The 27,134-nt window shown below is 39.5% G+C and overlaps 2 protein-coding genes across 4 annotated transcripts in view; one reads left to right on the top strand and one right to left on the bottom strand.

The window, feature by feature from the left end:
• Nucleotides 1-20,488, bottom strand: part of MIGA1 (mitoguardin 1) — a 35,407-nt gene extending 14,919 nt beyond the window's left edge. The window contains exons 1-7 of the mRNA XM_058030490.1: nucleotides 20,393-20,488; nucleotides 19,422-19,591; nucleotides 17,564-17,741; nucleotides 16,445-16,581; nucleotides 16,086-16,212; nucleotides 15,530-15,666; nucleotides 14,659-14,782 (exon numbers count right to left, since the gene is read on the bottom strand). Coding sequence (XP_057886473.1) covers nucleotides 14,659-14,782; nucleotides 15,530-15,666; nucleotides 16,086-16,212; nucleotides 16,445-16,581; nucleotides 17,564-17,741; nucleotides 19,422-19,544 — 826 coding nt within the window. The 5' untranslated portion in view covers nucleotides 19,545-19,591; nucleotides 20,393-20,488. The remainder of the gene's footprint in view (nucleotides 1-14,658; nucleotides 14,783-15,529; nucleotides 15,667-16,085; nucleotides 16,213-16,444; nucleotides 16,582-17,563; nucleotides 17,742-19,421; nucleotides 19,592-20,392) is intronic.
• Nucleotides 20,489-20,889: 401 nt separating this feature from the next.
• USP33 (ubiquitin specific peptidase 33) overlaps nucleotides 20,890-27,134 on the top strand; it is a 35,435-nt gene continuing 29,190 nt past the window's right edge. For all 3 annotated transcript variants that reach the window (XM_058029985.1, XM_058029986.1, XM_058029984.1), the window contains exons 1-2: nucleotides 20,890-21,033; nucleotides 26,472-26,610. In XM_058029985.1, coding sequence (XP_057885968.1) covers nucleotides 26,530-26,610 — 81 coding nt within the window. In that variant the 5' untranslated portion in view covers nucleotides 20,890-21,033; nucleotides 26,472-26,529. The remainder of the gene's footprint in view (nucleotides 21,034-26,471; nucleotides 26,611-27,134) is intronic.

Below are 27,134 nucleotides of genomic sequence, written 5' to 3' on the forward strand. Positions count from 1 at the left end.
ATATTACATTAGATGATTTTCTAATATCACTTTTTCACAAAGGAGTTTGCTGCACTTGCAATAATACTGTTAAACCCAGGATAGTACAAGCATTATAGACTGGCTGCAGATTTTTTGGCTCTCCTTTTTTCAACCTCTCCTTTTGCTTAAGCTGCTTTTACTGTTACATGTGAGTTTATAGCTCAATAATAAGAACATATCCCCACACTGATTCTAAATAGTTTAACTCTGGGTTATGTGGTTGATTACATATAAATGGGAATAATGCTCTTTAACTAAAATGTATTCCACATATGTTAAAAAAATAATTGGTGTAAATGAAGGAATCACAGCCCAGAACAACACAGAATCAGGGGTTCTTCCATAGATCTTGTATTCAGCCTGTTAAAGACTAAATGAAGCTCTAGAGTTAACAAATTTTTTATTTAATCTATCTTTGTTGAAAAAGTCATACTTCCAAGTTTTCTAATATGGCCTAAAACTATCATCAAGCCAGTATGCTTTTAACATGTTAATTAGTTGAATATGGAGTATCTGTGTTTTCACTCAAAATAAAAAATCTCACTGCTACAGAAACAGACACAAAATCCGCATTTTATGAGGAAGAAAAAGATTAAAAATAAGGTTGGAAATGCTGAGTGAAATAATACCTTTGGCAAGTGATATGTGCACACAAAGCACAGCCTCCCTAAAGAAAACCAAACAGCCTTGTCAGCTATTTCTGGCTTTCAGGCCAGCACCACCCTAATACCCTGAAACATCCTTAGCCAAGCAGGTGCTTATCAATACCCAGGCTGTGAAGGGAGCACGCTCTTATGAAAATTCACCATGGAATTTCACTGGGGTGAAAATTAACTTACAGCTGGAGTACATACCAAGCAAGTACCAGCAGAACATTCTTAGACACAAGAACATGAAAAAAAAGAGACAGTGGCACAAAGAGACTCCTGGAATGAACAGCTGCAAGAGGAACCCACCCACCAGCGCCTGCAACTGCTCACACACTCATCCCTGCTTCTTATGGACTCTAATAACTTCAGGAGGGGAGTACTAGCAAGTATGTGAGCCTCAAATATACTTCACCTATTTGAGGAGCCAAGGAGTTATTTTGGGTTCACTTCTATTTGTAAAGAGGATGAAGTAGAGTGTCAGATGTTACAATCATGGCTCTTGATTGTAGTGCCTTAAAAATGTATCTATGGTCCCTAAATTATATTACAGTGTTAAAAACATGGAAAAGTATGGGGGACTGCTAAAGCTTGTGAAATTACTCCTAGCTTTATAATGTTTTGCAAACAACTATCTATTTAAAACTAAACAAGATTAAAAAGAGACCAGAACCAAGCTATTTTCACATCTATTTACAAATACTAATCCAGAATAATTATTTGTCTTTGTGCTGGTACATTTTCACGGTAATACAGAGCACAGAGCCAACCCCCTAAACTCTCAGACCAAAATCTGACCTTCATAACTGTACAGAAATCAGCTTTTTAGTATTCAACTGGGAAGCATTCACCTTCCCGTAATGTTTTAAAACTCTGAAAACCGTTTCCATGTTATCTTCCTGCCAACCCTGAATGAAACATGGCAGGAAGTTCACAAGTGAGTTTGGCACTTAGCTGACACATTTCAAAAAGGAAAGCACTTACCTACTAGTAAAGAACTCACTGGGACTTACAGATTTTAGTTCCAAGTACCACCATTAAAGTCATGGTTCCCCATTCTGCCCAGCCCTCCCACTTCAGTGGAAAATCAATGCAGTTAAAACATCACAAGCAGAAAAGCAAGATGAGAAAGTAGAAACTTTATAGAGTCTGAAGAGGAAAAAACCTTGCAAAGGAACCACTTATGAAAAGTCATGGCACCCTCAGAGCAGCAGGGGCCCAGTGTTCTGCCAGCCCACGTTGTGTGCTCAGAGCCCTTCTATATGTGCCTTCCTGTCCAGTGAAAGGAATTACAATAACCCAGTTCAGACAGCAGTATGAATCAGTTCAGTTCCATGAGAGTGTGCCACAGTCTTCTAGCTAATCACAAGTGGCACAGTGGTTTGTCACCCCTTGCTGAAACATCCAAAAGCAGCTTTATTTACCTTTATAAATAGTTCATAACTCTGAGAGTGCTGATCATCACTTCTACCAAGTAGCTGCTAAAGCATTACATGAAGTCTTAGAGGATGCACCCAGAAAACAGCAAATTTTACATCATGTCATATTTATAAAAAGAAAACAATCCCAGCCTTCAGGTGCCCCCTTCTGATGACTGGGTCCTACAGCCACAAGTTAAAAAAGCAAGCCAATATTGGAGCAGGGTACCCACACTGTGGATCTGCTGTTGCAGTATGTGTTTACATCCTCCAGTAACACAAATATCTGGGGGAGCTGGAGGCACCTCATCTAAACACATGAAACCAAAGCTGTTAGTGACTTCAGCATGAAAATATATTTCAGGTCAGGGTATTTTAAAAATATCTCCCCAGATCTTGTACTCTACCAGTACATCAGCATGTATCAAAGTTCAACATGTCTCATGGTGCTTTGTTGCTACTGCTCTGATGCAAACTGAAGTGCCAGATTCCTTTAGGAAACAAAGCCACACTCCTTCCATGCCCACCAAGCCACAGAAGATACTCCAGCCTGGCTCTCAGTGGGTGCTCACACCTCCAGCAGGGCCCTCTTCTAACTCTGAGCTTCTGCTCACCAGGGTGAGGCCAGAACTCAGCAGCCAAAGCTGCCCAGAGGGGAAGAGCACAGGAGAGCATCAGACACTCAGTGTTTGCAACTTCACCCTCCTCCTAGAACTCTCAGACCTTGGTCAAGGTAAGCTGTGGCTGGGGTTACTGCTGAGACTTCAAATGCATCCTTAACAAAAACCTCAGTGGTTTCCATGCAAGGAATTATCTTCTGCTTATGGGTGAATAGAGAGCCAAATCTTACTTCCTTGGAAAAAGTCGACTTAACAGAACTTTCATAATTATTTCCAAGCACAACTATAATATTCAGGGTTCACATAAAAGCCTTCTACTTAAAACACACTCACACAGGTATGAAAAGGTCCATTTTCCAAGACACTGGGTTCTCACCTAATTATCATTATGCAAAACCCAAGATGTTGTTCAGTCACTGTGTTCTGTATCACTTGGATGTTATTAAGACAAAAGTAGTACAGCTGACTAAAAGCTGAATTAAAAGCACATGTATAGATGACCGTAATATATTCTTCATAAGTAGAGAATGCTTATAAAAATTTAATAGTACAATCCATTCAGTTTACATACATAAGCAATAAAATGCACCTGAAAACTGTGATGCACTGATTTGCAATATTTGTCATGTGGAAAAAGATACAATTTGCCTAAAATAATCTCATAATCTTCAAGAGATTTTCCAAATACTTTGGAAAGAAATAATAACAATTTCTGTGATGTTGATAATACTTTGACTATTTTCAGACATTCAAGATGCTGACTTTGTCCATAAAGTTATATTACCTGCAGAATACCACATTTAATAGTGTATAAAGCAAAACAACATGGCTACTGCTCTTATATCCTATTGCTCTCATTCTGCAAAGGTAAATAAACAGCACAAAGTTACATGTGTAATAATTTTAGTCTCTTCATGTAAAAATCAAGTGTACCTGAGAAAGGAATGTAAGTTCAATTTATTTCCCATAATCCATGCACACAGGTACATCAAATTAGAGAAAAGTATTAGGAAATACTATATAAATTTGATATTCTGGAATGGTGATAAATAAAATGATTCTTTCAAGATTTAAATCTGCTAAAGCATTCTTCCATAAATTTGATAACAGAGTTGGAATATTTTCTGATAGTTATTTTTTTAAGCAAAGAAAATACCAAATGGCTAAAAATATAGTTTTATTATAGAGAATATGGCTTGTGAAAGCTGTGTCTGAATCATAATAGCAGATTTATTGTAAAACCAACATTTCAAAATGGAAAGACCTCATCATGAGAAACTCTATGATCTCAAGGAAGAGGCAGAGTAAACACATGTGGTGCTACATTGCCGAAATCTGAATTTTAAGAAAACAAAGCAGCATCTGATATGTATTTTATACCCTGAATTAACAAATCATGTGTGCTGACAGCTGAGAAATCAGCTTAGTAAACACAAAATAGATGTATGCATGCATTTTTCTCTCTGATTTACCTCTTTGACTCTCTACTTTGCAGACATATGATCCTGAAGCAGATTTGAGACATATATCTTGTGTAAACCACATGTCACTGAGAGGTCTTTCCCTATCACACAGCCTTTTATTTCACTGAAAATGGAAACACTGCACATTATATGGTTCTACACTTACAAAGGGTTACAGTTTTTCACAATTTCTTTACCCTGAACCTAAATATCTTCCCAGATTTTAAGGTTTCAATCCCTATTTTTTATAGAAAAGTTTTGCTTCTGAGCACTCTACTGTTTCCAACTCCAATAGTTTAGGTAACAGCTTCTGTACTTTGATTTGATTTGAGAGAAAAGATCTGGCAACCAAGTGAATTTGCTCAGCTGTCTAATCCAGACAGAGTCTGTTTGGGTGGATGTGCAGCACAAAGTTGTCGCTGCTCTTCACTCCATTCTCCTGCAGCTCAGAAAGCACCACATCTCTGCTGTCCACAGCAAAGACCAGTTTGAATTCCAGCCCTGCTTATTTCAAAGCTGAGACTTTGAGGCCCCAGGCTTTACAGCACAGCCCTGTGGAGCCTGCCAGACACCTCAGTCATCAGATTTAAACGTCACTGCCTTTTCTCAGCTCTTCACTTCTCCAAACCAAGTGCAACCTACTGCTATTTTTGTACAGCCACCTTCTAGTGACAATGGGATGGTCTGTTCAACCCCATTCAGTGTGACAGTACATTAACTCATGGGGATGCAGAGCAGATTGAAGATACAATGCCACATTTAGAGAGAAAGGAAGCACAAGGTTAACTTTCAGGCTTCCACATCTAGAAATTACTACCTTCAGTACCTTTCCTATGCCAGAGGCCTGCATAACCAGGTTAGGTAGAAAGATCTTCTCACCAGACTGACAGAGGAATCTCAAAAGTGAATTTCTCCCTTTGGTCTCAGTTCTTCCACACCTGTGAGTCAGTGGGTACTTAAAAGCAGGATGTTTACACCAGTGCTTTACCAATGTTATCCCTTCCTTTTTTCCAAGGCAATTCTCATTGCCCCCTTCTTGCCTTTCCCACCACACATTTCTTCAAAGAGAGATATTACCACACATAGTGATGAAAAGGGACAATAATAAGCACCAACTGTTGCTCAGCTCCTGAAACCTGTTGTGTTTCTAACTGTTTCTTCAATTTCCTTTTTTTTCAAATCAGTTTCTTAACATGTTATATGAAACCCAAAAGAGCAAACATTGCAGTATTCTGGCACAAAACCTACTTTTCTGAACACAGCGTAAGAGTATGGGACCATCCAAGATGGTCTTGTCAAACTAAGATTTCTGGGAAGGTTTTTCTTTGGCCAGTACATCATGCCATAGGGATGCTGATATTTCAAAGCAAGAAAGACAGCCTGACAAAAGGAAAACCCACACATTCATTTGTTCTTCTATTAAAATAAACATATGCTGCCCAGCAGTTGATAATTCCACTTACATGTATGAAGACAGTATCAGAAAAATCTGATACCTTCTCATCCCTGAATTACCAAACAAAGACAGAACCAGCTATACAGGTGGTGATCCTCAATGAAATAAACACCAAAAGATACATACATGTGTGTTTTGGGCTCAGACTGTATTCAGAATGTTTGACACAGAAAAACTCTGTAAGAACAGCCTAATAATCTCAGTCTTCCCTTCAATTTCAGGGCAGAACTATTTAACAGAACACTGCAGACTCCAGTGACACTGCTCAGGAATGTGACTGGCTTCTGCAAACCCAGCTGCACACAGACATGGTTTGACAACTTAAATTTCTAAGACATATGCTTAACTTTAAGCAATAAGACTTAAAGAATATCTGGAGTGCCCCACTGACTGGGACCTACTTGTATTCCACTTGTCCCCAACAATGGGAAAGAATGAGATAAGAATCCCTATAAGGCTGTACTCTATGTAGAGTTCTGAATCTTTAGTTTACTAAATAAGACAAATTATCAAACTTAAACTAAAAAAGCAAATTAATAACGCTATAAGGTTGCCAAATGCAGTGGTAACGACATATTAATGCTTGAATCATAATGCAAGTAATTATTAAAGCAACCTGACCATTGCCAATCACCTAAGCTATGTACATTATTATTCAATCCTTGCTTTATTTTCCCTTACTCTGGTTTACCACAGATAACTAATACATTGACTAGACAGCAACTTTAACTGCATCTGTTTGAGCAGCTGCTAATCAGTGCCAAGCCATGTGGAAATATGCATACATTTACCTTTAAATACTCACAGCCTTTCTCCATGTAGAACAAGGGCAGCTTTAAATAGCAGGGGAGAGAATAAAGCCTGGTGTGATCGACATGTGCTCTTGAATCAGTTACACCACAGCTCTTTGCTACAAAACTGGATTATTAGGTAAGGTGGGACATGCGCACAGTCCAGAGAGCTCACAGAGAATTAGAGACAGTAATTTATTTTAAAAACACCCTGCAGTTTGAACCATCAAAAGGGAAATGAGACACATCTCAAACCCAGTTACTTTTTCTAAGAGTTTTAGCAATTACTGCACAAATAGAAGCATGAGAGAAAAATAACACATAAATAATAAATTTTACTCCCTCCATTGTTACTGTTCACTTTTGCTATAACTTGCCACAAAAATAAATTTACTCCCACATAGTTTCAACTTTGAAGCATTCAAGCTGAAACAGAAGTTTAAGAAAATTGTAAGATATTAAAAGGCCATTAGGAATGAAATGCTTACACAAGCTACTTGAGCCTTCCAGGTACAGGGTAAACAATTAAAAAAAAAAATCACACTCCAAAGTAAATGCTTGGCAAATAAATGTGCAGAGCTGTAGTGATGGGGCATGGCTAGTGCTAGATAATAATTTAACAGCAATTCTTGAAGACTGTACTGTGTGGATATACCACAATCTTTTATGCCACCTTGATGGGTCAGAGTTTTCCACTTAAAGAGCAGCAAGATTTAAACATAGTAGACACATTCATTAAGAAAAGTTCTTAGCTTTTGGGTATGTGTACATACACACAATGTTTTAATTTCATTTTAAGTCCTTGAAAATAAATTGCAAACAGAAGTGTACCTACTTTAGTTCTAACTACTGAATTAATAAAACTATAGTGCAGAGATCTGTATTTGCTGATTTTATGATTCTGTCAATACTCCATTTTGATACTGCTCTCCAAAGCAATGGGAAAGCTCAAAGTGTTTTTTCTGCACATCCAATACTAAGCTACCAAGCCAAGAGAGTTGATTTCTTTAGAAGTCTCTTCAAATTCTGAACTATCACTGCCTTTATCTCCCTGAGCCTGTTCTGGCTCCCCTTTCTTCATTTTGCCCAAAAATGTTTCAGACAAGCCTCTCTTAAAAGCATACTGCAATGCAAAAAAGAGATTGTTCAGAGAAGATCTAAAGGGGAATTGGCTCTATGGACCAAAACATGTTCCTGATCATCAATTTCTATAACCTCACACTGCCAGTACTCCAGCCAGAAAAATAAACACTTATCCCACTCTCACTCATTGCCATCTATTTGATTTTTCCTACCTCTAGACAATATATACAAACTAATAGAAGTTAAGTGCATGTACACCTTTTCTAGTAAGAAAAAGAATCTGCAAACTATAACTTGTTAAGAATGTATCATAAAAACATGAGAGAGGAGAAATAAAAAAACCCAACCTCCTGCATTTGCAGGCCTTTTACCACTTTTATGTAACTTCAAAATGCAGGCAAGCAGTTATTAATTCAAGCTCTGACAAGTGAGGAAAATGATTACATTTCTTTACTCAAATAGAAGGTAAATATGTACTTTTAAAATAGTTTTTTAAAAAATGAGAAAGAGAAAATTGCAGCTGTACACATATTGTAAAGAACAAGCAGAATTAGTTGAGATGCATTTTGTGTTAGGAGGCCTGAGGAGGGATGCACAGGAACAGCTAACTGAACAAAGTCTGGGAAATAAAATCATGTTGGGGGATTGTGGCTCCATAGTAAGCAGCTTTTAGAGCTAAAAGGAGGACCAGCTTGTATTTCATTTGAAGAGAAGTTCCCAAGGGAAAGAGACCTCTTAAGAGAGGAATAATCTGATCAGAAAAATGAGCAAAGGTGATTTTTATAAACAACAGTTAAGTCCATGTCAGACAAGCAAGTTTTAAATGGACAAGGCAAGACAAAACATGGCAGGAGTCAAGAAGTGAGAGAGACAAGGGCTTAGACAGGAGTTTTGGTGTGGGCAGAAAGAAGACAGGGCTCGGGGATGCCATTTAAGGGAAAGCAGTGGGGTGTATAAATAGCCTGCACTGCTGGATCTAATGGCAAAGCTGCTGGGCAAACAGTAAGGAGAGTCCTCAAAAACCAGAAACATTCTTTCTCATCTTATTGGAAGTGCTTTTGGAAAAATCTCCAAGCTAATTGACCATAGTAAGTGACCTTGACTTCTCCATTGCTGGGTCAGTGAAGAGTACAATAGAAATTCTTGAGCCACTGTTGAAAAGATTTCAGTTTCTAGAATTAACATAAAAATACACTCCATGTTAGCAAATAGCTATGATACATATTATGAATACCAATATTTTCCAGCAGCACTAACTTCTCTGCATGTTTATGCAAAGCCACTTTGCATTTTTAGTAGAGTACTGCCAAAACTAACAGTATCACTGAGAAAGCCAAGCATTATAGTATTTTTATAGACAAAACGTTTGCAAAAATATTTTTGCTTCAGTATTAGACTGAACTTCTAATGACCAATCTTACTCTGTTCAAGCATTGTACCTCAGTGCTTTGTGATGAGGAATTTTATGGACAGCCATCTAGAAAGGAAGTGTTATTAATATTGGACAAAATGCCTTTAAAGGGAAGATTTAAATATTACTGATTAGGGAAGAAATGCAATCCAATTCAAATATCTGCACTTTGAGTGTCTCTTGGGTGTCAGAAATAAGGAGTTGCAGCAATAAGTTGTAATATAAGAGACCTCATGTTTTAGCAGTTACTGAACTTCAACAAACTGCAATAGGTAAAAATTATGTTCAAAATATGCATTATTTTTTAAAAATAGGAATGGAATAACTTCTCTGGGCTTTTCCTCAGACTTAGAAATATTGTTTTCTTTCCTTTTCCCTCATTTGTTGGGATGAATACATTTTCACACTTAGAGAAAAAGCTGTTTTCTTTTGTTTCAATTTCAATCCTGTTTGAGCCACTAGAAAAATGGTTAGGCCATCTCCAAGAAATTAAAAAATTATTTAATGGAAATTTATCTTGAAGGAACAAAGCAAGAAAAAGTTTCCAAGCTAACATAAAAAGTTACACAACTCTAAGTTATTTCATAATATGTAATACTAGAGCTCACCTAAGTGAAGTATTAAACTGCTCCTGGAGATTAGGAATTATAACTAGAAACATTTATTGTATATAGGCAAATAAAATACACTCAAAATATTTTTTTTTCCCAATAACATTGAGAGGAAGGAAGAAAATACAGGCTGTAGATATTAATCCATGGACAGGAAGACATTAGAGAAGTCTGTGTTAATAAATTATATAAAAATGAGTTTTCAACAGCTTCAGTGATTATGCAAAGATTTTTGTTGGTTTTAAGAGCTGCTGAAGAAAAGGTTCCTAATATGTAAATCAGTTCTCCAAACAGTTTTGAGACTAGGTTAAAGGCTGTGCTTATTCTCTCCAAAATGCCAGGCATATCTTTGAGTGTGAGAAGAAAATTAAAAAAAGAAACAGACAAACCTTTCAACAAAATCATCCAACAGCACAGACCTTCGTGACAATTTTACTGTGGTAGCTCAAACACTTAATTTGTTTTAAGCTGCGTAACTGATACACAATAAAAAGTAAGTATTATAAAAATGAAAATGTATTAACACTAAAACATTTTAATATTGGCAAAAAGTTTAAGGGCCAGTGTACACAAGTCCCCATCAGTTTGAATGCCTGCATTCCTTTCTACAGTAGAAATTAAAATAATAATATGAAGTATTAGGAATTTAGCACTGACAAGGAACAATTTGAGAATTTTCCCCTCTGACCTGAAATTCTGCTTGTAAGTAAAGCTTTTGTTTCTCTCCCAACTCTTTGCATTCCTCCCAAGTTAACTCGACTAACATTTCAGTCTGCTAGAAAAGTTCTAAATAGGAAAAAAAATTGGAGAGAGCTTTCTTCAAGGGCAGAGTACTGAAAGTCCTGGAAGCTTTTAACCCTCTACACACCTTTACATTCATCACTCAGAAATAACAGGATGAATATTTTGTTTCACGGTTTTGTGCCAACTGCCTCCTTTCTGGGAGTGCAGCCTCATGCCTGCCTCAGGACAGCCTGTCTTTGACTTTCCATGCTGGTTCACAGTACTAAAAGAGGCACAGCATAGAAACAACCACAGTTCAGCCCTACATATTTATTTATTTTCATGTCCAGAAGTACTTTTTCCACAGAAATCCTATTATAGCTCACTGATTTATAGGATAACACTAAAAGTCCAGCGGAGAATGCAACAGTGAACACAATGGCATTCCATTATTTCATCTGTTTAAAATGCAAGTCTTTTCCAGAGTGGTTTTATAATTTATAACTCAACAACAGCTTACCAAGTTGAAAATTATTATTTGTAATGATTTTTATTATTATTACTCTTAATGGTATTCTACTCACAGGGAGAAAACTTATTTATTTATACCTCTGTCTTCTGCACTGCTGAAAGCTGAATATTTAGAAATATCAGAAGTAGCTGTCCTAGCAGGCAGAAGAGAGGCACTTCAGGCACAGACAGACAGTGGCTGCAGTGGTGAGCTCTTGTATTCCAACAGGCCCCCAGGTAACTCATTCCTGACTCTCCCTTGTGACATGTTACCTCAGCCTCCTCTAGAAGGCTCCTGCTCCGCAAATTGTTTATCATGCACAACCATCTTAAAATAGTAAGTGGGATCACAAAGTGAAAAGCAAGTCCGTGGTATGATTTATCAATGGCAGCACTAAGATCCAAATTTGATTTGGTAGAGGGAAATGTTGGGAAGAGTAACATTTAAAGGTTTTGGGAAGGAGCAGCATCTCTGAACCATAGATAAATAGCAGGAGAGAGGTTTCAGGAGCTCCAGAAGTTTGATAGAAGAGTTTACAGAGAAAGCCAAAATTGAGAAGTTGCTAAAAATTTTCACCTAAGTTTCCTTCTGAACAAATTTGGAGTTCCTTATAAATCAAATTATAAACATCTTCCATTCTTATAAGGAAGAACAAGAAGTGCCTGTCAGGCATTTATGTAGCACCTGATAACATCTGTCCAACTGTCAGAGCCTCAACTCCAGCTGTGGCTGATCACAAGCACTTCAGGTAGAGGAAACAGAAGAAAAATCCACAAACCATATCTATCTTTCCTATGTATAAGAGAAAAAAAACCAGAGCTAAACATTCTCTGATTATTGAAGCTGGTGAACAGTTGAAACCCTGAAGCACATGAGCTGGTTATAAATGTTTTTAATGAGCTGTAAGTGTCATCACAGAATGGTTTGGGTTGGAAGGGACATTAAAAACCATCCAGTTCCAACCCTGCCAACACTAGATCAAGTGGCTCAAAGCCCTGTCCAGCCTGACCTTGAGCACTTCCATGGATGGGGCAATTATGAATTAATATATTAAGGACAAAGGCTTTATCCTATTCACTCCAAGGCTCACAGAAGAAGGAAAAACAGTAGCAAAGGGAAATGCTGAAATGCCAGAAAGACCACACTGACCATTTAACCCCAGGTTTCTATCTTCCCCAAAGAATGAAACATCCCTCAAAACAGCACTAAAAGCAAATCTTGCCTCTGAAGTGTGTTGAGGGTAGCTTGCTTCAGAACTTCACTTGTTTCACTTGAACAACAAGAAATCTGATCTAGTTATGACTCTGACAACAAGGTCTACAAGTCCCCCAGCACCACATACCTTTTCCATGTGTAAGCAGCTATTCAGAACAAGTCAGTCACCTCTCAGTGTTTTCTTCAATAAGGAGCTGACATGCTCAACATGAACCACAGATTACCTTGTTTTTCCAAAACATGGGAAATTTTTATGGCTTGTTTTGAGCTGTCTACAATCTCCAATCTTCTGAAATATGACCAAGAGACTGGACACAGTATTCTAAAACCACACCAACCAAGACTGCATCTCTGCCTCTATGCTGCTGCTGTCTTTGCACACAGCCAAAGGTTAGAAAAGTTTTTTTCTGCAGCAATGTGCCAAGAGCTTACACTGATTATGATGTGTAACTTTCCTTAAGTGTTTCTTCATGATTTTTCTTTTAAAATCTCTCACTTATATGTACAGTTCATATCTGAAGGATTGGTAGTACAAATGTAGTTAGTTACTATTTAAAGAGACTATTCAGATCCTTATTAGTAATCTTTGTTTTTTGCTCATTCAATATTTTAAATGCCCTAAATTATAAATTTTATCAACTTCCGGCTCTACAATGATTTCATAATCAATTATATAGTTGATAAAATTACAGCATTTAACTAAATATCTTCCCTAAAAGGTAAATCTTTCTCTTAACAGTAGGCAGAAATATAAATAAATGTTCACGTCAGTGAGCTAAACATCACCTAATTTATGCTATACCAATACATCAAACTGCAGATCTCTCAAAAACCTACAGTCCAAGAAAACTTACCTGCTTTGAAATTGTATCAACTGGCACTAATTACATACTGTATTATTTTGGCTGTGGTAGCAGAACTGCAAATTAGCAACTCTTGTTTCACAGGCATGACATGCTGGAGATTGTTCCAAATTACTGGGAAATGCCCATTTATCTCAAAATCTTAACAAACAAACAACCAACTCCCATTCTCTTTTTCCAAGATAATGAATAGTAAATGGTAGATAAGGATGCTTTCTTTATCTAATTTCTTTAAGAAGTTTTAGATATAAATCTACCAAGAAAATTTTAGGTATAAATCATCCTTTTGCCACAAATTATAGTCATTCCTACATAGCATAGGACCCTCCATTTCTGTTTCTGTTCAGAAAATAGTTTGTATTTTGCAGTAGAATATTATTCTTATTCTTAGTAGCGCAAAGAAAGCTGTACTATCTTTATGTCTTTTGACCACTGTGATTTCATCATTTTCTTGGACTTGCTTATTCTTGTGACTCTTGAACCCTTCAAGGCATCACAAGAGCTTCACAGGAGATGGTCCTTCTGATTTTTTATTAAAACATTCTGAAAAAGTGAAGCATCCTTTAATATACTTGCTGTTCAAGTCAAAAGCTAAAGAAAGATAATGATGAAAAGCTCCAAATCCTAAACAAAGATAACAGCATTCATTAAACCAGTTTATTACTTTTTTCCTCTCTCATCTGGGCCAGCACAAATAAAATTTAAATAATAAAGTAACTCAAGAGATCACAAATTACTTATATAAAGAACGTTTGAAAGGACTCAGATTCTCAGAACATTCTTGGTAAACAAGAATTTAGTTATCACATCTGAAAAATGAAATATTAATTGTAAATACTCCCAGGGTAATCAACAAAACACATTGGTAATAACTAAACACATTGAGCAATCACATGAAGTCCTTTGAGTACCATTTTATTAATTTGGCCTGAAGACAGAAATCACAAATGAAATTCTAATTGTAATGGATATACAATGCAACTTGACTGATGGCTTCAGATGAAACCAAACCGAAATGTTCAAACGCTTCTTTGCTTTAAGGGTTACATTTCCAGGTGTATGCAGATGAGTCAGAGAGCCAGCTCTGACCCAGATGTAACTGCCCCCTTGTCAAGGCTGTGTTTGGTGGATGCAGGAGGGAGGCCAAGCGAGGACAGCACAGCACAGCACTGCACTGCCACCTCGTGCCAGGCACCACGGCTCCTGCCAGACTGAGCCACAACGTGCTCTGCCCTCAAACTCTACACTCACTCGAGAACAGATGCCTCATCTTGAATTATGGAAGGGTACAACAGCATCCATCTTTAATATCCAATTCTTTCAATAAAAATAATCAAACTATCTGTAGTTAATCAGCATGTCAGGCAGCAACTACTGATTATATTCACTGTTGTAACAGCTTAGGCACTCAGAACTGATATACTTCACCACCAGAGATAAGACCTTTGCTAATGGACATCTGCTTCAGATTAAGTCTTTCTAGTTTAATTTTCCATTTTGATAAAAAAATTATGATAAAAGCATATCAAATTTCATAGTTCAGAGGATGCATAAGACCTCTGAACACCCATGCTATAAAAAGGGCCATATATTCTTGCTGTATAAATGTTTAAATACTGATAAGTTACAAAGAAAACAATTTCCTTTCAATCCATTGTTAACTAAAATAGAACCACTTTATCAAACACAACATAATAACATAAAGAATGTGATTTTTTGTTGTTGTTGATTTACTGATAAATACAATTTTGCTCAGTGGATTTCTCACTCCTCCCCTCAAGAGCCATAATTACAAGCAAAAGGGATGTAAAGTAGCAGTACTCACCAATATCATTAGCTAGAGCAGCAGGATCAGAGACCCCAAGGGTGGCTTCAAACTCCTCCTGAAGACGATAAGCTCTTTGAAGAAGGGATTCAAGCTTATGAATGAATTCAGCACTAATGATATCCTGCAAGAAGACAGACATTAGCAGCTTTTCTATTTGCTTTTAGCCTGTAAGATTCCTTTGTAAAGTCCAAGGATATTAAGTCTTCACAGAACAAACCGTGACACATTAATTTCCTACAAACCACACAGGGACACTGTCAGATGAAAACTTCAACATCCACAATAGATACACTTTTCAGAACACACACATATTTTATTTAGAGTAATAAAAAATAAAATCTAAATTTAAAAAAAAATTATCTGTGATGTTTGCTGCACTAGGAATAATGAAAGTAGCACATACCTGTTTATTTCAAAATATTTTTTAGCATTTCGTTTATAAGACAGGAGGAAAAAGTTTAAGCACATTGTTTGTGAATATGCACAAATTGATTATTTTTCCCTGAGACATTTATCTTTGGCAAGCAGATACCCTCTCACATAATCATAAAAGAAAGAGAGGACCCAAGGGATTACGGGCAGGGAAGTTGTCTGCTTGATGGCTCGATAATACTGTCCAGAAGCAAACACTGATGCATCAGCAATTGCCAAAAGATAAATAATGTTGGCTCCCTTCCCATGCCCTCCTCCACATAACCAACCAAAAAAGTCAGAAGAAATGAACTTAGCTCTCCTTTAAATACAATACCATTAAACTGGAAATTGAATCAATTGTCAAGTTTGGTAACTGAATTTGCAAAGATTCAGGCAATAACACAGAACAAATTGTCAGGGCAGCACCAGTAGATTACAGATGGGATGTACTCACTTCTACACTTTCTTCTGCAATTGCATCTCCTGCTCCCAGCTTAATGGAACCACAGATTGCTTCATCCTCAACTTGCCTGTTACGGAAAGTCAGGGCCTGCTCCCAGCGCCTCAGGGCCTCCTCAAACAGCTCCATACCTAGGGCAGAGCAGCAACAGCTCCAGCTGCACTCACGCGTTACAGACACAGGAAAATATGTAGCTAAAACAAGCATCATTATCACAGAGATGTAAGCTGAAACAACATCACTTCCCAGTCTGTATCAGTATATAGCCAGTACATATTTACCTTCTTTTTGTGTAAAGAAACATGGCCATTTTCCCCATGTGTCATGGCTTGATTTTAAGGATTACTACTGCAAATAGTGGAGGAAAAAGTGTTCTAGAAAACTAACTTTAGATCAAGTATGATTTCATTATTTTATGGAAATGTTCTCTGACACTTGCCAACAGGACACTGAGAAAGAACACAGTAATATTTTGTGTCACTTTACCATAAAGCCAAAAATAATTTACATTCATTGTAAGCAGATGCTGGATGTTCTTATTACAACTTACCCATCAAATACAAATTTTCAGGTGTAGTCACTGGAATATTGACAAGCTTAAGGTCATCTTCATCTGCTTTATCCCAGGAATTAGAATTGGCACAAGCACAACTGTGACAAGAGGTGGCACTCTGAACCTTGAAAAATAAAAGAGAGTATCCTTAAAATCACGTTCCTGCCTGAGTACACCACATCCAAGCCATGTGCCTAGAAACTGCTTTCACTCTGTGGGAAGGACAGTGGTTTCTCAGCATCTCTGGCTGCCTGTGCAGTTCATTCAGGAAGCTTCCTTCAGCTCAGTGAAGCCTTTAGATGCATATCCAATACAAGTTAACAGACATTCAAGAGCCTTAACACACTTTTACTTACCGAGGCCAGGCTCTGAACTGAACCAGAGTATTTACTGAAAAGTCCTCCATTTGCATAGATACAGGACTGAGATCCTTTTTCCTTGGCAGAGCTCAGAGAAAGAGTCAAGTTTTGTCGACTACTGGAACAACTAGAACCTAAGAGACAAATTTGTTTTAAAGTTCTTGCAAACTCAATATTGCTTCTTGTGCAAATCTATCAAGAATTGCATTTACTCTTTTCAATAAAATCCAGTTTAGAAGCAAACAATAATTAGTCTTTTATTTACAGTTCTACTTGAGAAACTACACATTAGAATTCATTGTCTGTAACAATAACTATGCATTTTACCTTAATAATTTGCCTATTCTATAAAAAATCAGATGTGAATTTTTCCATATTGAGATACGCATGTAAGAATGGCAAAACCCATTGTTAACATACTATTGATAAAAAGAGTTTTAATCCTGGTTCATGATTAAAACTTCACCTTTGACAAGAAGCCCAGCTTCTTTAAAAGAAAGATACTGTAATTTAGTTTCTAATTTGACATATTCAAAATTCAAAGTCTAAAAATTCGAACCAACTCAGATGTTCCATCCTATGGAGATGATTAGAGGGATGGAGCACCTCCCCTCTGAGCAAATGCTAGAAGTTGGGGTTATTCAGCCTGGAGAAAGCTCCAGGGAGACCTTAGTGCAGCCTCTCAGTACTTGAAGGGGCCTATAAGAAAGATGGAAACAGACTTTTCAGCAGGGTCTGCTGCAATAGGATCAGGGGTTATGGTTTTAAAACTAAAAGATTTACATTGGATAACAAGGAAGAAAGGTTTTACAATGAGAGTGCTAAAACACTGGAATGGATTGCCCAGAGAAGTCATGGATGCTCCATCCCTGGAAACACTCAATGCCAGGTTGGATGGGTCTGTGATCAACCTGGTCTAACTGAAGACATCCCTGCTCAATGCAGGGGTTGGACTGGATGAACTTTAAAGGTCCTTTCCAACCCAAACTATCCCATGGACAAAGGAAAATAGTTTGGTTTACTACGACAGTTATGCATACCCATCCCCTCACACAACTTTCTTCCCTCTCCAAGAAAACAACAAAAAAACCCCAGCTTGGGGGTTCCATGCCTTACCTTTTTCTGAAGCAGCTGCTTTGGTACACTCTAATACGAGATGAGCTGGCTCCCATGGTGGCACTTTCTTGTTTTTCTTTCCACGTCTTCTTTTAAAGTGATGGGCCAGAAAAATCACAGATATTGCACTCACTGCTGTTACTGTGAAAAGTTTCTTTAACCCTGGGGAAAGCTTTATCTGAAAATAAAAATGTGATTTAATTGCAAATATACATACTGAGAGACAGACTGCAGCACAAAGAACTATAAGGTATATTGCAAACCCACAGACTATGGGGATCTAAGCAAATGACTTTCAAATAAAGATTTGGGTTTTTAAATTTCTTCTTAATGCCAGGACAATGCAGGACTTCAATTAAATCTCTAACAGCAAAAAAATACTGAGGAGGAACCTGCCTTTCCCAACTACACTACTTCTTGCACTGTGAAAGAGTGGAAGATTCTAATGCCAACATTCCTCTGGTGTTTCAATTTGAATAGAACATGTATTTAAACACATTTCTCTAAATTAGGTTTTGAAAAAAAAAATTGCATTTTATTTTGGATCTCTTTCAGTCATAGGTGTATAGGTGTTTTAAATTAGTAAATAAGAGCCACAAACACAAACAACTTGTGTCAAAAGCTATTAACAAAATTTGTAACATGCAAAATAACAAGGAAAGTGCCATTTAACTGGAAACCACAGTTCACATTCATAAAATCTTCTGGAAACTTATGCTGCTTGAGGAACAGAATGCTGAGAGAAAAACAGATCCACAGTCCTCGGGCCTCATATGGTGTTTGTGTAACATGATTCCTCATACCAGAGAGAGCACACAGAGCACTCTGGCACTCCTGCCTGCTGTGCAGTTGCTAAAGACTATCACCACTGTGCAATGTGAAGAAACAATGAAAGCTTCTCTCTGCACTGAGTTTACAGTCAACAAGTCAAGCACCTTTGGTTTGTTGAGAACCCTGCCCTTCCTGGTACCATGCCTTGACTGAGGTCTACAACTACCACTGTGCTCCATGGGGAAAAGGAAATGCCTGGAACACAGAACCAACACAGAGCTTACAAAATTTACAAAAGACTACTGCATTTCACAGAAGAGAGTCAACAACCAAACACCTGAGATTAAAATCTCCAAGATCACAAAATTAAATGTTAGCACACTGTAGTTTCAAAGAACTGCAAAATAATTTTTCTAAATTTGTGTGTGCCTACAAACATGATCATAAGTTGATTAACAGTGAAATGAAAACCGCTAAAAAGAGGAATGTTAATAGTTGCACATAAGGGTATTTAAAAAGGACATGAAAAGAAAAGAGTGATCTTGCAGTGAGAGTTTTGAAGTATTTAATATATAGAAAAAAAGTGGAAATAAGCATATGCAGCTAAGACTGAGAATATCTTACCCTGGTTTTATACGCAGTAAAGTACTTACAGGGAACTGTGAAATATGACATGGCTTTTGATTATAAGTGTGTGATTCAATACAATCATATTAAAGACCTGATTTGAAAAGCAGAACTCAATACTATTATTCAAAGTTTAATGACAGTTATGTTTAGCTTGTAAATACAAAAAAATCTACAAGGAAAAAAAGACAATTTGAGGATTTTGATATCTTGAGAATCACTGCACTGTTACAAAATGGAGATACACAGACACTTCAGGTAAAGCAGATGTATGATGATGCGCTAAGCATTTATTAGCAGAAAAAGACAAAAAGTCACACTTAATTTAGTGCAGTGTTATAAACCAACTAAACCCCAATGTATTCTGTACAAATTTAATTCAGTCACAAGAGCACATACAACACTGCAATGAACTTCTAAACGTATAACAAAAGCAACAAAATTTAGATGCATTTATTACCTGGTTAAGAGAATAATACCAGGAAAGGGGAAGATGAAACACCCGTAGAGCTACTGTCTTCAGAGAAAATCGTGTCTCAGTAACAGCCTCTTCTGACATGGCTCCTTCTCTCCCATACCTCATTAAGCGAAACTATCTTGAAAACAATCACAGATGGTCGCTGGAATATTCTGGCAAAAGAAGGATACATACTATGAAGATGTAAAGGATGCATAACTATGGAAGGATGCATCCTTCCTATAAGAAGGACGCATAACTATAGGAGCCCAGGCCATTTTTCTTCTACAAGCTTTAATCTCTTCAATCACAGTACATGACTTGTTTGATTGATGTTTTTGACTAGAGGCAAGACTTGATGTGGTGACAGCAGATTTGCTGGTTCAGCTCAGGCCCCGTGTGTCCAGCTGCTGTGTGCAGATGTGCAGCTGCCCAACGCCCAGCACTAAGGAGGGCTCGCTCTGCTTTCATTAGCGGCCGCTCCCGTACTACAGCCTCTAAACCACGCACGGAACAACCCTGCCTCGGAAACCGCGACTGCTGGAAGAACATATCTGTCGCCTGAAAGAATTAAAAGGTTTGTGAGCAGCTAGAAAAAGTTTATCTCATTCAGCGCCTCGTTTATTTGCAGACACACCACGAGACACAACCACTACAGCCTGACGTAATCTCCCCGCCGCAGGCACACCTCTCTCGCTCCCTGATGCTCAACACAAGGCGAAGCCTCCGAACCGCGACCCCGGCACCGCAACCGCGGCACAGCGGGAGGCCGCGGGGCAGAAGCCACCTCCGCCCAGCCCGCCCGAGCCCTCTCCAGCCTGAGCAGCCCCGGCATCACGGGCGGGCAGCGGGCAGAACCGGGTGCCCTGCGCGCTCCTCAGCCCCCTCCTCGCACCCGCCCGGGTCACAGCGGGCGCGCCTCTCCCCGTGCCCGGGCCGGGCCGCTGCAGCTGCCGCACGCAGTTGTCACCTACCTGCTCGCCAAGCACCGGGGCACGGGCAGCTCCCTCCGCTCCAGCCCCGGCGCTGCCCGGAGACCGGCGGGATCCCCTTCCGGCAGAGGGAGACGCGGCCGCTGTCGGCCGGGAGGAGCGGCTACCACGTGAGGGAAACCTGCGGCGTCAGGACCCCGCGCCCGCCATCTTTGCTGCGGGCAGCTCCCGCTGAGGGCAGCCGGGCGGGGGCGGGGTGCGGGGCAGTGCTCACATGAGCGGCTGAGGCTCTCGACGCCGCCATCTTTGTGCGGGGCAGCGCTCACATGAGCTGCTGAGGCTCTCGGCGCTGCCATCTTTGTGCGGGGCAGCGCTCACATGAGCGGCTGAGGCTCTCGGCGCCGCCATCTTTGTGCGGGGCAGTGCTCACATGAGCGGCTGAGGCTCTCGGCGCCGCCATCTTTGTGCGGGGCGCGTCCGCGGCGGCGTCGCGGCAGCCGCGCCCGCCCGGCCGCGCGTGTGCGGGGCGGCACCGGCGGAGCCGCGGCCCGGGCGCGCCCAGCTCCGCCACGGCAGCCCCGCTGCAGCGCCGCTATCTCCGCAGGCAAGGGCGAGACGCGGGGCTGGTCACGGCCCGGCTGAGCTCCGGGATCCGTGCGCGGCGCATCCTCCCGGCTGCTCCGGTAAGAGAGGAAGGGCCCGCTCGGGCAGCGGCGGAGGGTTCGGTCTGGCGGGGCTGGCAGCGCGGCGGGCCGTGTGCCTGGCCGGTCGCACAGCCCGAGGCGCGTTGGTGCGGCGGTGGCGGCCGCCCGGGAGCCGTCCCGGCGGTCCCGCCGGGCTGGGCGGGGGCCCGAAGTCGGCGGTGCCCGGCCCGGGGCAGCGGGGCCGTGTGGGGCGGGACCGGCCTGCCCCCGGCTGGAAGCGGCCACAGAGCTCCGCAGGTCCCTGCTGAAGGTGCGGCTGTGCGGCAGCGGTACCGGGGGCACCGCGCAGTCCCTAAAGCCGGGAATTGACCGAGAAATGGCCCCGTTCGCTCCCCGAGTCACCCGTGCGGATGGATGGTCGGTATGAGGGCTGGAACAGCCTGCGGGAAGAGTCCCGGGGATCGCCTAGTGGAAAATCACTGTGGGCTTCTGCGCTTAGGCAAAGCCCGAGTAGGAAAATCCTCTTAGAAATATAGAGGTTAGCTAATGGGTTTCATAGTTAGGATTTAGCGTGGTGGAAGGAAGAAAGGAAAGAGTGGCCTGTATGCCCTGAAAGCCAATATAAAATAAAAACTATCTAACCTTGTAAGAGGATGTACCCTCAAGTCCAGAATATTTTAAAATGTCTTTTCTCTGTGGGAACAGTACATAAGTGCAGAAAAGAAATGTAATGCAAGTGACTTATCAATTTGTGTCTTGCTTGAGTGGGTAGCTCTTGGTACCTGAGGAGAAAGAGCAGGTACCTTTGACCTGGTTATTGAGTACACTTTTGTCATCTAGTGGGAAAATACCAGGCTTTATGCTAAATATATATAAAGTAAGTTCTCTACCAGAGCTGGAATTGGTGGTGTCATTTTTTCAAGAAATGGGCTGCACTTGTTTATTGTTGATAGGTTAAAAAAAGATAAAAATACGGAGGGATGGGAGATAAAATTCAAAACTGCCTATTGATTGATGGAATATAAAGGAACTTAGGTCAAGAAATAGGAAAGATGAACCTTAATTTGACACAGTAAAAAGACTCATTTAAGTTTGGTAAAAATGTCATTCATGTACAAAAGCAATTGAAGGAATTTCCGTTTAATTAAAATTTAATTAAAACAATGCAGATTTTTAGAAAAGTGATAAAAATGATGTATCTTAACAATTGGTATATGCCTAAGGCTATCACTTCAGTGGGCTTTTATAGCTCTGAGTGAATGCTGGTGGGTTTTTTGTGAATGTGAAGAATATTAATAGGATAAGTAATTGCTGAACTTCCAGACCTCCTGAGTATTCTAAGTAATTAAGTGTTCAGGTACAAAGTTGCACTCTGTGTCACTCTTGTTTGTTGCTATAAAATATAAATAAATGTGAAATGAAATTGTTCCAGTGCATCACTGGTAAAATAACCATGAGTGCAATGAAGGAGCCTGAGCTTACAGATTACTGGTTTGAGATGCTGTTATTCAGAGCTGTACTGACACAATAATAAAGGCCTGTAATGAAGACACAATTGCTGCTTCATATAATTGATGTCTTCAGAATAATCCTTTTGTTCTTAAAATCTTCCATCAGCATTCCCTTACTGAACTCTGTAAAATGATCTCTTGAAACAGCTCCATATTTAGAATATCAGTGGAATACATAAAACATACAATTGTTTTTTTCAGTATCTGTTGAGGTGTTAACTACTGTAACTAGGCAGATGAAATCATTAATCCAAAACTTTTTGAAATAATTTAAATTTTGTTTTGTTTCTTTAGGAGATATAGGGTTCCTTACATGACCCAAAGATAATTTTGGAGATCTGGTGAATTCCATAGTGTTTGATGGGAGTTTTCTGTGGGTGTGATAGGCTTTCCATGGTAGGCACCACACAAGTCTGATGCTGTGGAATTCTACTGAATAATAAGCAGGTTGCTGGTCATGATGCTTTGAATTGTAGTCCACATTTCTCTGATGGCTCAGTTTTGTTTTACTTGGGGAATGAAAAGACTTGTCAAGAACACAAAAAACCCTCCAAGACTGGACTTGAAGAGCATTTTTTCTTTGAAGTGTGAGTCTGTGCATGCTCAAAGCAAAATTCTGTTGATGAGTCCTAGTTTGGAGCATGAATGGGTTCACTTCATGGGATGGGGTGGTGTGAAGCACTGAGATAGGTGAGCTGCAACCTCTGAGGGGAAGCAATGGGGAGAGCTGGCAATAGACTGGGAGACCAATCCTCTCCCAGACCTGTGGGAAGCATTTGTTGAAAACCTTATTGCATGAGTGTGATCATGAGCAGTTGGTGTGGAAACAGGCTGAGAGAGCTGGGGCTGATCAGCCAGGGGGGAGAGGGAGACCTTACACAAGGACTTGGAGCAGGACTTTAACAAGGGCAGGGATAGAACAGGGGGAATGGCTTTGGACTCAGAGGGCAGGTTTAGTTAGATGTTAGGAAGAAATTCTCTGTTGTGAGGGTGGTGAGACACTGGAACAGGCTGATCAGAGGAGCTGTGGATGCCCCATCCCTGGAAGTGTCTGAGGCTAGCCTGGATGGGGCCCTGGGCACCCTGATCTGATGAGTGGCACCCCTGCCCATGGTGGGGCTTTGGAACCAGATGATCTCCAAGGTTCCTTCTACCCAAACCATGCTATGATTGTGTGATCCCATGGGATCATGAAATGGAGATATGCTCCAGCCTCAGAACAGGAGTATAATGTGGAATGCAAAGGAAACTACAAATCCTATTGGATTATTTTGGGGTTTTTTTCAAGTACTGAAAATGCAGAAAAACAATTTTTGGATGATGCCAATGCAATGCAGAAGCTGGTGTAAAGCAGATGTGCTAATGAGCTGCAGGGGAAGAAAGGCAATCTCTTCACATAGAGTAGGAAGTGGTGAAATGGAGGAAGGTCACTGAGCAAGGGAGGGGCTACCCTGGGCTGGCTAGGACTTAGGTGAAGGATGAGTCATGGCTTTTGAATTAATTTGACAGTTTTAGACTTTAACATAAAATTCTACAAAATGTGTTTCTGCAGCTATGTGTATTAAGCTACCAAGGTTATGGCAGAGTTATCACAGTGCAGCAAGATGGAAGGAGGTGTGTAAAGAAATTGTTAACAAAAGGTGAAAGAATTGCTACTCAGCTTTGTTCGTATAATGACACGTGAAGAATTTGTAACATGAACTACACTTCCACAAGGGATGCTCTCCATAAGACAGGAATAGGGACCACATCCACAGGGACATGAGTTTGAACAGCTTTGGCCTTTCTGATCATTGTTAGAGAAGAGATGCAGATTGCACCAAGAAACAGAAACTGGCATGAGCAGAGCTCCTGGGTCTGGGTTTGTTCAGGACTGCAGGTTTGGATTTGTGGAGTTTTGTGTATGAAAAGTTAAATACAAATTAAATACAAATCTGGCAGCATGAGGTGAAGTCTCCATTCATTGCTTGTATTACTTGTAATAGTGCATTCAGAAAGCTTCTGCCATAAAAAAAAAGCCTAAAGCTTTACTAATCCATTATATCAATCTTTTTAAAGCATTTGTATTAAGTCATCTCACTGCATTTAACGTGCTCAGGGCTTTATTTGAAACTCACTTGTCCTTTTTAAACATTTTAACAGACCTTGCAAACTGTGGGAGATGTAACATGCATTCATGTTGCCATTTCTGTTCTGGAAGGGAACCTTGCAGTTCAAAGAGGAATTGCTAATATGATGGAAGTTGAGGAGGTTTGGCTTGAAAAGCTGTTGCCTGATTTGAAGTGTCTTTCAGTAACAGTGCATATAGATTATAGTCAGTCACTGAACTGGGGAAGTGCTTCTCCAGCAGGAGCTTATGTTTTAGAATAATGCATTTTAAATGTCATGCCACTGGTCCTGGGAGAGAATTCAGATCTCATTTAGAAAAAAAAATCCTAAATGTAGTATTTTCAGTCTTGTGAGATAAGTTCTGAAATACCTTATTGAACAACTGTTAACATGATATTAAAAAGACTGAAGCATATATACTCATACTTATGAGTCCATATATACAATTAGGTGTCTAATAATTATATTATTATATAGGTGATTATTTTTATATAAAATGTATTTGTGTATATATATGTGTGTGTGTACACACATGGATGTAATAGGACATGAAGAAATTTTCCATAACAAATAAGATGTAATACTTCAATAATATTACCTTTGTAATAATGTTTATAGCAATAAAACAGACTATTTACACACATACACACACTTATATAGAAAAATGACCAAAGGGAGCTGAAATGGCTCTTGATTCAAAGGGATTTACTGCAAGGCAACAGAAGGAAAAGGTCAGACATGATAAGCTGAGAGTTTACCTGGGAGTGTGTCTGAGATGTCCATTAGGCAAGGTTTGATTTCCCCACTCTGTCAGGGCTGTAGGGTGCTTGATATTGAAATGAGTGATTGGTCCTGTAAGTGGAAGGAGCAAACCTAAAGCTGCCAAAGCACACAGGCAAAGTGGAAAGAGGTGTTGATAGCAGTGCCAAAGGCTGCAGACAGAACAAGGAGAGTACATCAACTGAGTTGAAGTTTAGTTGTAAGTCTTGATAAAGGAGTGCTACATTGGACAGATATTGGGCAGAATAATTGAGCAGAACAAGTTAAATTTTTTTGGCCTTTAGAGAGATTGAGTCATCAATAGTAATTGCTTAAGTGACAAAACTGAAACAAAGTTATTGGATAGTCCCTGTCTGAATGAGTCAGTTGGAGTATTTATATAAGAAGAATGTTACAGAGTTAGTATTTTTATTTTCCTTCTGTTGTTTTTGTGCAACTATTGAAATAATAGTAACAAAGTGATTGTATGTAGCATTCTTTATTTCTGATAAGTTTCTATGTCTACACCAGAGACCTTGGATGGGCAAAGAGAACAAGATAAAAGTGTTGCTGAGTGTTTAGTGCTACATGTGAGTCACAAGTTTGTCTCCTTTTGATATATAATATGTCTGAATCTAGAATGTGTCTTTGTAAATAAATAAAACCAAGATAAAGTTTCTGTATCCTGTGATAAACGAGTCTTGTGTTTCTGCAGTTCAGCCTTCACAGCTTCAGCAGTGTTGCAAAGATCCTTTTCCAGAACATACAGGCAAAGCCACTGTCAGTTCTAGGTTGGCTTGAAAACCAATGTTTATAGCATTTGGGTGCCATAGCAGAGTCCACAAAGTTAAATAATTGACCCAAATCACCTCTGCTCCATTCAGAATTCTTTTTGTTTGACTTATAAGTCATAGGATTTAATTTTAGAAGTCAGCAATAGTTTTGGGCTATTGGAGTCTCTTTATAAAGTTGTTTATACTAACTTAGTCTAAAGAGGCACATTGTTTTTAAAGTTATGTATATGTTGCATATTAGATATCTAGTATTGCTGTCTAGTCTAAGGAATTGGGTTTTACTCATTCTTACTTCTCTTGACAGGTGATTCTCTGGTGTTGAAAATTACAGCTACAGCATCTCAGAAAATACAGCTTCAGCCATGTCATCACCCAGCAGCAATTGCCCACACCTGGAATCAGTTGGTGAGATAACAAAGGAGGAATTGATACAGAAATCTCATGTGAGTTGTAGCAATTCATTTTCTTCCTATCACTGTTAACTGATCAGGTTTTTTAGGTCCACATGTTAGTGTATTATTAGTTATAAGGTTCATTTAAGTGTCAAGCATGGGTAAAAGCTCCTCTGCTGGAATAGCAGGGTTTAAATAAAGTATGAGAAGAATTGTGGGATTGATAAAGCTGCAAATCTGTTTTTCAGCACTTAAAGAGCACCTTTGCCACAATTGATGTTCTATTGTAATCATTAGTTAGAGTTAGCAGAACACCAAGCTGAACTTCATTTTCATTGCCATTGCAGCATTTGGTTATTCAGACTGTCCATGTAAGATAGCATAACTGACTTTAAGTAGAAACTGTAACAAAGAAATTTATGCTTGAATTTACTTGGGTCACAGTTCTCTTTTTGATGGAGAAGCCTCCCCTCCCTGAAATCTTTGTTTCAAGCTAGTATTAATAAATGGAACAAGGAAGGATCTTGCAGCTTATTTAAGTAGCTGGGAGGTGATGAAAAGTGAGAACTTTTCTG

Source organism: Melospiza georgiana, chromosome 9 (assembly GCF_028018845.1).
Source record: "Melospiza georgiana isolate bMelGeo1 chromosome 9, bMelGeo1.pri, whole genome shotgun sequence".
NCBI classification, from domain to species: domain Eukaryota; kingdom Metazoa; phylum Chordata; class Aves; order Passeriformes; family Passerellidae; genus Melospiza; species Melospiza georgiana.